Raw genomic sequence first — 12,500 nt, 5'->3', positions numbered from 1 at the left:
TGTACAGTGGAAACAGCTCTGCTGAGAATGTTATGAGACTATCATTTTGGGATAACTTCAGTTAGGAAGATAGACTGTTTTCACGGATGGCTTAGTCTTCGCTCTTCTTTCGTACGGACTGAAGACGTATCTCTTTGCTATCATTTTCCGGAATCACAGAGGAAGAACTTTGAGTGCTGATGGTGGAGGGACGGCGTATAGATGAACGCTTCGGATTTGCACCTAATTTGAGAGAGCGGATGAACTTCATAGAAGTGGATCGGAAGTGCTCATTGCGAAACGCAAACAAGAACGGGTTTAGCGCGCAGTTTAAGTAACCAAACATCAATAACAATACGTACACTTTATAAGGGTATGGATTCCAATGCCGTCCACCATAAAGATTGGAAGCAATGCTGAAGTAGGAATAAGGCTGCCAACAAAAGAAAAATGCTGCCAAAAACATCAAAGTTGTCTTGGTTGCCTTCAGGTGTTTTGCGAAGAATCTTGTTTGTTTGGAATCGTGTCTTTGAGACCCAAAGGTGCCTAAAATCTGCTTATTTCGTTGGTGCTTGTAGGCAATGACAAAGGCCAAGATAAAAAAGACACAGCTTATCAGAAGGGGTGCAACAAAGTTCAGGAGAGTGCTTACTGCGAAGTACACCTTAGTGAAGGGAACCATACACATGTCCCATTGTACGGGCTCTCGACCTTTCACATGCCAGCCCATTACAGGCAGAAGAGCCCAGATAATGCTGTAGATCCAAATGGTGATGATGACGATCAAACAGGATCTCTTTGTCGAGAATTGCGATCGGCGATATTGTCTCATAGGATCTCTGAGGCTAAGAAATCGATCCACGCCGATGGCCAAAAGCGTGAAGATCGAGGTGGGAACCGTGATATACCAAGCAGTGTAGAATGCAACGCACAGACTCGCTTCATGTTTCCATACGCTTTGTTGAAAAATATATTCGATATCAAAAGGCATTGCCATGGTGGCAGTGATGAGATCTGAGATTGCCAGAGACAGAAGGTACAAGTATGTTGTATTACTGCGAAGACTTCTGTTGGCGAGTATCGTGAAAACGACAGCTAGATTTCCAAGAGCTGCAATGATCGCGATTAATATATAAACTGCACAAACTGGATACATGAATGAGGGCTCAAAGAAGTAGTATCGATATCCTACATTTCCTTGAGAATCCGATGTGTTGTGGTCTGTTGAGTTGAACATAATAATATAAACGTTTTTCGCTTGGGTCAGAATCAAATCGGTGCGACTTCAAGATAAATTGCAAAGAAAGAATCTCTAGGACAAGTGAAAATAGTTCTTATATAGGACTTCACGATCTTTGAGCTGACGTCATCGGCTAAATTAATCTTCAAGTGGATAGGACGTATCAAGATATTATTGGAACTACACTTAAATGACCTATATTCACCTTAATTATTTCAATATCCATGCAAAACCTGCGGATTTTGCTGTGTTTTGTTGTTGACAAGAAAGATTCATTCCTTCTTCGTAGAGTTTATTGCCGTATTATTCCTGAATAAACAAAATTAATTCAAGGAGCACTTCATTAGAGATAAGGCAACAATATATAAGTTGCATTCATATATTTTAGTTGGTTCTTCTAAATCGCTGTGTACAAACGTATTTCATGTGACATTTCTCTCGCCAAGGACGTAGTGAGAGTATTATTGGTTGACAGGGTTGTCCGTCCTTCTCATTACTTCGCTACGGTGTCATGATCACAATCTACTTATCAAGATAAATAGATTGCGGGAAATATCATATATAATATCGGCATCGAATTTGACAAATATACCTCTACAAATCTAATTTTAATACCCATTTAAATTAAACGAAATTCTTTTGTTCAGATATTGTGGCGCACCTCCGAGAATTAAGGTACCAGAAAAAAATTACCCTACTGCAGAAGAATTATCAAGTTGCAAGTGAAAAAAGAAAGACAAAGACCAACCCTATTGGTTTGCTAATCTTTTAATCTCCTGGTGTTGTCAAGAGAAAATGTAGGGAGTCATGATAATGCGAGTAGAGGATAGGGCCAGGGCATGTGAATTTCACACACACACAAAATTATTTTTAGCAACGGTGTGTGTCTGTTTCCTAGTTTAAGGTCCACAACAACACGACGTCACTTTGAATCCATCTTATGGGGCGGGGCCTCAGCACAACGGCACTTTGACCTTTTCATTCCCATGATCGAAGCGTCAATTCCCCTAACTAGTACCATGGATTTCGTTATTGGGAGAATTTGTTATGAAAATTTGGTATTATATCAATATCACTAAATTTGAGATTTTGACGGCAGCACTGATCAGTACAACTGCGAATCTTTCCGTGATTCTCTATTTTGCTCTGAGACCGCTAGTACCCGATCTATTTTAGGATACTTTGCTCACACTGCACCTCAATTCATAAATAAACGTAAATTCACAAATCCTGAGTGCCAGACTAGGCATCTTTCCTCTTTGTAACCTTATTCTTTCACTGGTATAGTCACAAATACTGCAGTGACACTTACACTTACTCAATTTTGAGATTCAACACGAATTGTCCCTGTATTAATTTTCAAAGCAGTTGCTACCTGTAAGGTTTAACGTTATTTTTCGTTGAGCGTAAATGCAGGTATATATCTTCACGAAGACTGGAGTTTAGGGGACACCGTGACGTTAATTTCCCAGTGGGGCTGAGAGCAACAGTATACACTTTGTGACGCTTTTCAAAAATCGCTGGGCATCTGATTACCTGAATTTGTAATATATTATCACTGGGAGCCTTCACTCCCAAATGCCCCAGGCAGATGTAAGTTATAGGAAGAGGAGAGCCCTGGGGCGAATGGAGTGGAAGCCATGGCAACACGCTGGACATCGCTGCGGGGAGGTCAGTGGGAGGGTCTCGGAATGCCTGACGTTCGTTTAAAACAAAAGAGAGGAATAAAACGAGCCTATTTTGACCAAAATGGTAATAAATTATGCACATAAGGCTCTGCTATAGAGCTATAGATGTCATAGATGCAAGGAAATTTCGAACTTAAATAGTATAAGGGAATAAGGGGCATTTGTACATGACGGTCCCCAGTGAGAATACTACACAAATACGAGCGAAACGAATTAATAATGCACACTTATGCACCGATCGTTCAAAACATCAAAATCCTCCTGGACATTTGCCGATAATCAATTTTGGGAACCAAATGTACCGTGTCAACAAGGAGAGCTGGGAAATTCGACATGTAAAGTCTGTCACTTCAATCCCCTTCAAAAACCACATCCTACTCAGGCAAAGTACAAATAGACCATATTCGTATTCTCAGTATTGGACTGGAACTATGCTGGCCATTTGATCGGTTGTCTCTGGTTGAAACATATCAAATATATTATATATTAGGGCCGTTTATACGAGAGAAAATAAGCCTCGGCTTACTCTGGACGCAGCGTACATAACGCAAAAAGAACTATTTATAAGAGTATAAACTCCCAGACCAGGATAAGCCGCGGCTTGAGAAAGCCGTGAACGTAGATTTTGTACCATTTTTACGGGGTGTTCGCGTCTTATGTAAGCCGTGGCTTGTTTTCTCTCGTATAAACGGCCCTATTGATATTTTCGATATTACAACCACACATCTGATTACAGGTACTATTTACGTACGTTCTCAGTAGCCTTGTGACATGGCTCCGAGATAATAGAGGTTTTGCATTCCACATTCATAACACCTTTGGGGCTTTTTGACTGTTTTCGGTTGTTTTTTGCTAAACAGTTGTTACCGTCCAAAGAAAGATTAAATTCACAGCCAAACTTGGTTTTAGTGTCTTCCGTACTGACTGAAATGATGTTCTTTTCCATTCTGACAAAACAATATTCCTTAGTGTATTTTTACTTTTCAAGTGGACCATTTCGAGAGAAAAGAAGATAATTTCAAGAAGCACTTAATCAAAGATAACCGTTGGCGGTGGTGTTAATTGTGGCTTACCTGTTTTCCATTGCTTCTCATTCCATGACCATTCGCAAGTGATTGGTGGCATGTTTGTTGGAGGTCACATCCGGTCTCAGGTTAAATCTGTTTTTACCTAGGTTAAATTGGTGATCCTCATTTTTCCTCGGTTGAATATGTTCTCTACCTAATTTAAAGCACCTATCAACCCCGTAAAGAGGACTGAAAATACATAGACCTTCCCTCAAGCTCAGGCTGTCTAACGCATCCCAACAGATCTTAATTAATATTTCGTAACTTCTTATCGGTTTTTGTATTCATACATTTCATCCATTCAGTCTCAACATCACAACATGGTAATGGAACAAAATGCTCAACCCAACACAGTTTTTCATTACTCACTAGCTTTTGTGTAATAAGTCAATTGATATCCCTGTATAATAACCAAAAACAATCCTAACTTGACCCTAATTTTTCTCTAAGCTTAATTTAGGCTCCACAAAAAGGGTTCCTGAGTGCGTTTTCAACCTACAGGTAAAATGGGGTTCACTAATTTAACCTAGGTAAAAACGGATTCAACCTGGGAAAGGATTATACCGGCAACATGTGTACCTCTTATGGACGATTTGGAAAGAACGCGCCATTTTTGCTTACTAGTAGTACGTCTTAACTTTCAACCATTTAAGTCGGGGGTGGAAGCTGAATAATGAATAATGAATAACGAGTATAAATAAAAAGTGAATAATGAATAATTGGGTCTAATAACGCCGGAATAATGAATAACGCAGTTAATATGTCAGTGGAATAATGAATAACCTACAAAAATCTAAAAAGAATAATGAATAATCGAGGTCGAATTATTCAGCTTCAACCCCCGAATTTAAGGGTGACTTAGGTCTGATTTACTTGACACGATTTGCGATGAAGAAGTATGGTAAGCCGGGGTATGTTGAATCTTCCCACATGATCATCTTAGTGGTTCTCGGTGGTACGGTCATACGCAATTCTGTCCCGAATTAACCTGTGGTCTGACATTGAGATTTTATAGTGGTTCGTTCACGTCAGTATTTCATTATCTCAGTATCTTCTGATTAGTGTCTTCTTTCTTAAGACGTTCCGAATAAGATGACATCAATTCTCTGTTGTCAGTATGGTCTTCCCAGATGATAACCACATTAAATTAAAGTTGATTCCAATTACATCTGCCGCATAGCCAGCCGAAGAACGACCTCATTACATTCTAATCAGTCGTAGCAACGGCTTAGTAGTTAACCATCTCCCTTAACAATAATTAATCAGGCCCGGGGTGCACGCTCGAAGCATAGTTAGCGCTAAATACCATGGAAACCTATAAGTTTTAATACCTCTTAACCAACGGCTAGCGCTAACCAGGCTTTGAGCAACCGGCCCCAGTTTGGTATGTCTTACGACTTTTTTAAAAACTAATCTAATTAAAAGAGATGGCAATACAAAGGGAAACGAATTTGAACCGATTTTATTTCAAAAGCGTCTGATCTACGTAAGTCTGCAACTTCACAACACTAAATTAAACAATATGTTGCAATGTAATCTAGTATATCTGTAACCGTATTTTGTGCAATAATATTATGGAATTGTCGTGGAAGTGATCAATCCAAAGTATCCATATAAATAGTTTGTGCATAATATTGTGCATATTGATAACATATCATAGTCACTAGATGTTATTTTGTGAATTATAATTTGTGGGGAATGCTTTCTTGAGCCATAACAATAGTATATTCAAGCAATATATACTCTTGTCTTGAAATATACTTGAAAACAAGGTAAATAGAAAGAAAGAAAGAAAGAAAGAAACAAAAAGGAAAGAAAGCATTTTGGATTAAATCGAGAGTGACAAAAATGTTCGGAGGTCGAGGAGCGCATGTCATAAATACGGGAGAATAGGTTCAGATTATTTCCTGGAACAATGTCACGGTATTCAAGGCCATTTAAACTAGTATTCCCAACTGATCGTCAATATTTCTCGTGCTTTATATTGTGTACAAAAGTTATGTAGCTCTTCCAAGCAAATTCGGAGCAGGCCTGAGAGAAACGTTTTGGAGGGAGGGGAGGGGGGAAGGAGGGCAGGGGGGCAGGGGTGTTGGGTTGGGTATATCACACAAAAAGCTTTTTTAAAATGCCCATTTGAGCCCGAAAGATTTTCCTCGGATCTTTAAGAAAAACGAGCCTCCAATATTTCAACACTTTTTAAGTCTAGATCGTGTCGCGTGAAAGGGTTTTTTTTTATCTGAGCGAAGATTCATTAACCATATAAATTATATGACATTTGTATCTGACAAAAATCAAAATTGAAAGAAAATGATTTATATTACAAGAAGCGAGCCTTGTGTTCACTTGGATACAACTTGCATATTCCCTCATCGAGTTGTATCGTTATGTAAATAGCTGTTATATAATTATTATATAGACGAAATATGGTTTTAAGAAAGAAATTCTGCCCTCTTTTTAATTGAACAACAGGAAAACGTTTCTGTATATCTTGTAGGCAAAATTCCTCCATTGATGTCATTCGGCACTTGAATTTATCCCTAAAGCCGTGTGTACAGTGGAAACAGATCTGCTGAGAATTTTATGAGACTACCACTGATTTTGGAATAATTTCAATTAAAGGCTGTTTTTTTTTCACGGATGGCTTAGTGTTCGCTCTTCTTCCGTACGGACTGAAGACGTATCTCTTTGCTATCATTTTCCGGAATCTCAGAGGAAGTACTTTGCGTGCTGATGGTGGAGGGACGGCGTATGGATGACCGCATCGGATTTGCAACTAATTTGAGAGAGCGGATGAACTTCATAGAAGTGGATCGGAAGTGCTCATTGCGAAACGCGAACAAGAACGAGTTTAGCGCCCAGTTTAGGTAACCGAACATCATCAACAATACGTACACTTTATAAGCGTATGGATCCCAATACTGTCCTCCATAAAGATTGGAAGCAATGCTGAAGTAGGAATAAGGCTGCCAACAGAAGAAAAATGCTGCCAAAAACATCAAAGTTGTCTTTGTTCCCTTCAGGTGTTTTGCGAAGAATCTTGTTTGTTTGGAATCGTGTCTTTGAGACCCAAAGGTACCTAAAATCTGCCTATTTCGTTGGTGCTTGTAGGCAATGACAAAGGCCAAGATAAAAAAGACACAGGTTATAAGAAGGGGTGCAGCAAAGTTCAGGAGAGTGCTTAGTGCGGAGTACACCTTAGTGAAGGGAATCATACACATGTCCCATTGAACAGGCTCTCGACCTTTCACATGCCAGCCCATTACAGGCAGAAGAGCCCAGGTAATGCTGTAGATCCAAATGGTGATGATGACGATCAAACAGGAACTCTCTGTCGAGAATTGCGACTGGCGATATTGCCTCATAGGATCTCTGAGGCTAAGAAATCGATCCACGCCGATGGCCAAAAGCGTGAAGAGCGAGGTGGGAACCGTTATATACCAAGCAGTGTAGAATGCAACGCACAGACTCGCTCCATGTTTCCATACGCTTTGTTGAAAAATAAATTCGATATCAAAGGGCATTGCCATGGTGGCAGTGATGATATCTGAGATTGCCAGAGATAGAAGGTACAAGTATGTTGTATTACTGCGAAGACTTCTGTTGGCGAGTATCGTGAAAACGACAGCTAGATTTCCAAGAGCTGCAATGATCGCGATTAATATATAAACTGCAGAAACTGGATACATGAATGAAGGCTCAAAGAAGTAGTACCCTTCATGTGCTTGAGAATTCGATCAGGGGCACCCAACGTCAATTTTCGGAAAATATCTGTTTGGAAGACGATTTGAAATCTAGAATTTTCGGAACATCTGTTGTAAAATTTCTTGCTTGCCTGCCCCTCCTAGGATTTTCGAACATCTGAAAAATGGTATAATTGCCCATTTTTAACGGATTTTTCCCCTAAAACGTCACCTATAATTTTCGGGAGCCTTTTTTCTGGCTGAAATTTTCGAAAACGTAAGTTTTGATCCCTATAATTTTCGGATCGCTAGACTTTCAGCTAGGCAATCCGAACAGATGAAAAATTTTTAGGGGGTAAAAATATGGCTATATCTACCGTTTAAATACTAAAATACGTTTAACAATGCTACTTTTAAGTGGTTTTGAACTATATTCTCGTTGGGTGCCCCTGTTCGATGTGTTGTGGTCTGTTGAGTTGAACATAATAATATAAACGTTTTTCGCTTGGGTCAGAGTCAAATCGGTGCGACTTCAAGAATCTTTACTTTGATAAATTGCAAAGAAAGAATCTCTAGGACAAGTGAAAATAGTTCTTATATAGGTCTTCACGATCTTTGAGCTGATGTCATCGGCTAAATTAATCTTCAAGTGGATAGGACGTAAAAAGATATTACTGGAACTACACTTAAATGACCTATATTCACATTAATTATTTCAATATCCATGCAAAACCTGCGGATTTTGCTGTGTTTTTGTTGTTGACAAGAAAGATTCATTCCTTCTTCGTAGAGTTTATTGCAGTATTATTCCTGAATAAACAAAATTAATTCAAGGAGCACTTCATTAGAGATAAGGCAACAATATATAAGTTGCATTCATATATTTTGGTTGGTTCTTCTAAAATCGCTGCGTACAAACGTATTTCATGAGACATTTCTCTCGCCAAGGACGTAGTGAGAGTATTGTTGGTTGACAGGGTTGTCCGTCCTTCTCATTACTTCGCTACGGTGTCATGATCACAATCTACTTATCAAGATAAATAGATTGCGGGAAATATCATATATAATATCGGCATCGGATTTGACAAATATACCTCTACAAATCTGATCTTAATACCCATTTAAAAACGAAATTCTTTTGTTCAAATATTGTGGCTCAGCTCCAAGAATTAAGGAACCAGAAAAAAATTACCCTACTGCAGAAGAATTATCAAGTTGCAAGTGAAAAAAGAAAGACAAAGACCAACCCTATTGGTTTGCTAATCTTTTCATCTCCTGGTGTTGTCAAGAGAAAATGTAGTGGACACATGATAATGCGAGTAGAGGATAGGGCCAGGGCATGTGAATTTCACACACAAAAAAAATTATTTTTAGCAACGGTGTGTGTCTGTTTCCTAGTTTAAGGTCCACAACAACACGACGTCACTTTGAATCCATCGTATGGGGCGGGGCCTCAGCGCAACGGCACTTTGACCTTTTCATTCCCATGATCGAAGCGTCAATTCTCCTAACTAGTACCATGGATTTCGTTATTGGGAGAATTTGTTATGAAAATTTGGTATTATATCAATATCACTAAATTTGAGATTTTGACGGCAGCACTGATCAGTACAACTGCGAATCTTTCCGTGATTCTCTATTTTGCTCTGAGACCGCTAGTACCCGATCTATTTTAGGATACTTTGCTCACACTGCACCTCAATTCATAAATAAACGTAAATTCACAAATCCTGAGTGCCAGACTAGGCATCTTCCTCTTTGTAACCTTATTCTTTCACTGGTATAGTCACAAATACTGCAGTGACACTTACACTTACTCAATTTTGACATTCAACACGAAGTGCCCCTGTATTAATTTTCAAAGCAGTTGCTACCTGTAAGGTTTAACGTTATTTTTCGTTGAGCGTAAATGCAGGTATATATCTTCACGAAGACTGGAGTTTAGGGGACACCGTGACGTTAATTGTCCCAGTGGGGCTGAGAGCAACAGTATACACTTTTGTGACGCTTATCAAAAATCGCCGGGCATCTGATTACCTGAATTTGTAATATATATGATCACAACCTCGTTCCCAGGGTCTCTCGAGCGAGGAGAGACCCTGGTAGGGTCTGGTCACGTGCTTCCGTGACAATTGAAAACACTAGGGAGGGGTCCTCTCTAAACAAGGGATTTGTCGCGTTTGTCGCGTTTGTGGCCTTAATTCGTGGCGTTGTAAAGTTCCTCCAAACACAGCCTCGGCTAAGACGAGCACTTCTTCAGTGGCCTTCTTGAACAGCTTTTTACAATGTAAAACATCTTTGACTGAACCGCACAATCTACAGCAACTTCTGACAGACGATGTATATGTTTTCGTTGGCGTTTGCAAACTATTATCGCCGGACATAGCCGCAGAAGAACACGTTCACATATCGCAGGAACGCGCAACTTGGTTTGTTTTGGTGACAACACATTCCGCACTCCCGTAGTCTCTGTATAGACAAAAATCTTACTAAGCAGCCCCTCCCTTTATTGGATAAATTGTCATCTCCCAGATTCTGGGAGACACGTGACGAGACCCTACCAGGGTCTCTCCTCGCTCGCCCCAGGCGTTAAGATGAGAGACCCTGGGAACGAGGTTAATATTATTACTGGGAGCCCTCACTCCCAACTGCCCCAGGCAGATGTAAGTTATAGGAAGAGGAGAGCCCTGGGGCGAATGGAGTGGAAGCCATGGCAACACGCTGGACATCGCTGCGGGGAGGTCAGTGGGAGGGTCTCGGAATGCCTGACGTTCGTTTAAAACAAAAGAGAGGAATAAAAGGGATTAAACGAGCCTATTTTGACCAAAATGGTAATAAATTATGCACATAAGGCTCTCCTATAGAGCTATAGATGTCATAGATGCAAGGAAATCTCGAACTTAAATAGTATAAGGGAATAAGGGGCATTTGTACATGACGGTCCCCAGTGAGAATACTACACAAATACAAGCGAAACGAATTAATAATGCACACTTATGCACCGATCGTTCAAAACATCAAAATCCTCCTGGACATTTGCCGATAATCAATTTTGGGAACCAAATGTACCGTGTCAACAAGGAGAGCTGGGAAATTCGACATGTAAAGTCAGTCACTTCAATCCCCTTCAAAAACCACATCCTACTCAGGCAAAGTACAAATAGACCATATTCGTATTCTCAGTATTGGACTGGAACTAGCTTGCAATGGAGACTAATGCGGGGAAATGTATTAAAAAGTGTTTGCATTTCAAAGATTCCCCCGCATTAGCCTCCATTGCAAGCTACGTAGTTCCAGTCCAATACTGAGAATACGAATATGGCCCATTGTCGACTCTTTGGACGCAAAAAGAAGTTGAATACCCCAGTGGATGTTGAAGTTTCAAATAGCTTGGCAATATACATTACCTTTTGTTTTTTCACAGCTCTGTGTAAGTTGTGGTAAAGAATGAACTACAATAATATTCTTGGGTTTCAATCAAGTGATCAACAGATATGTCTTTGTTCGAAATTAAAAGAAAACGTTTGCTTAACAATAAAGTTCAATTCCCGGAGGATTTGGGGACTCCAACATGGCGGCCGTGACCTCACCTGAAAACCAAGAATATATTTTGAATGCATACTTGCATTGGTAACCACTAAATGTTACAGTCCCCCTAAACTTATCAGACTCTTTTTTTTCAAAGAAGATTTTTAGTGATGAACGGTGCGAAGAAAACGAATATAGTAATGTAGTTGTGCGCCAGATTGTGAATAGGAACTTGGTCACACACCACGCACTCGGGCCAAGGACTGGGTGTAATGTATGGGTTCTTTTGATTGACTCGAAGCAAATTCGTCACGAATGTGAGATCAGGTATTCTGAAAGTCAAGAGCTCTTCGCTTTTATGAACCGTTGACTACCTTGACACTGAAGGCGGGGTTTCATTTCGAGATTCGTATAACTATTTCCACTGCATGACAAAAATAAACCGCGACAAATGCGGTTTATGGTCAACTCGAGAGCGTTAGATTTGTCTGAATGAAACTACTTATTCACAAAGTAGACTGTGTGTTTCTCGATAAGCTGTCTCGTTTTGCGTTTACGAATTGAAGACAAATCTGCCTGTCTTGTAGACCGGGATGTTCTGAGTGACAAGTGCTCTGTGTAAGAGTGGAACGTCCGTTAGGACCTTTCGCCACAGCACGAGACCTCAGCAATTGCATTAGCGCCGACATGGTGGCCTTAAATTTGCTGGTACGAAAGGCGAGAAGGAATGGATTGAGCGCGGAATTAAGGTAGCCGAACATCAGAAACAAGACGACAACTTCATGCGGGATTTCGCACTGTGAGCCACACACTGATAAAACTGAATGGTATCCAACAGGAAAAAAAGACCACCACGAATATAGAGATTGTCTTAGCTGCTCGGATATTCCTTGAGTAAACCTTTTTTTCTTCAGTAGAGCGAGGTTTTGGAATTCGTGAGGCGTCTCCGTAATAGATATTTTGCTGGCTGCGGGCAATCAAGTAAATCTTGATGTAAATACCACAGGTAATCAAAAGAGGAAGTATGAAGTTGATCACAGAACTGAGTGTGGTATAGATCTTTATGAAAGGAAAGTAGCACACGCCCTGAAACACGAACTTATCACGCGTTCGCCAGCCCATGATGGGAACTAAGGCGAAGAGAAAGCTGTAAATCCAAATTACCACGCTTACAATCAAGGCTTTCTTCCTGGTCATAAATCTGCATCGTCGAAAACGATTGAGAGGATCACTTAGGCTCTTGTAACGGTCAACGCTGACCGCCAAAAGGGTCAAAATCGATGTAAGCACAGTGATGGGGTACATTGTGATCCAGGCC

The 12,500-nt window shown here is 40.2% G+C and overlaps 2 protein-coding genes and 1 pseudogene across 2 annotated transcripts in view; all 3 read right to left on the bottom strand.

The window, feature by feature from the left end:
* Window positions 1-1,298, bottom strand: part of LOC138025231 (adenosine receptor A3-like) — a 1,642-nt gene extending 344 nt beyond the window's left edge. The window contains exon 1 of the mRNA XM_068872454.1: window positions 1-1,298. This exon is cut by the window's left edge and continues 344 nt beyond it. Coding sequence (XP_068728555.1) covers window positions 92-1,216 — 1,125 coding nt within the window. The 5' untranslated portion in view covers window positions 1,217-1,298 and the 3' untranslated portion in view covers window positions 1-91.
* A 5,318-nt stretch (window positions 1,299-6,616) lies between these two features.
* Window positions 6,617-7,660, bottom strand: LOC138037441 (histamine H2 receptor-like). Its single transcript, XM_068883365.1, has one exon. The coding sequence runs from the start codon at window positions 7,658-7,660 to the stop codon at window positions 6,617-6,619; it is 1,044 nt and encodes a 347-aa protein (XP_068739466.1).
* A 4,028-nt stretch (window positions 7,661-11,688) lies between these two features.
* The window catches only part of LOC138037440 (beta-1 adrenergic receptor-like), a 1,117-nt pseudogene continuing 305 nt past the window's right edge, over window positions 11,689-12,500 (bottom strand).

Source organism: Montipora capricornis, chromosome 2 (genome assembly GCF_036669925.1).
Source record: "Montipora capricornis isolate CH-2021 chromosome 2, ASM3666992v2, whole genome shotgun sequence".
Taxonomy (NCBI): domain Eukaryota; kingdom Metazoa; phylum Cnidaria; class Anthozoa; order Scleractinia; family Acroporidae; genus Montipora; species Montipora capricornis.
Note: the sequence above shows the minus strand (reverse complement) of the source record. Positions and strands in the feature narration are given on the sequence as shown.

Excerpts from the sequence above, each read along its gene's own strand:
- LOC138037441 (XM_068883365.1), bottom strand. The coding sequence starts at position 7,660 with ATGTATCCAGTTTCTGCAGTTTATATATTAATCGCGATCATTGCAGCT.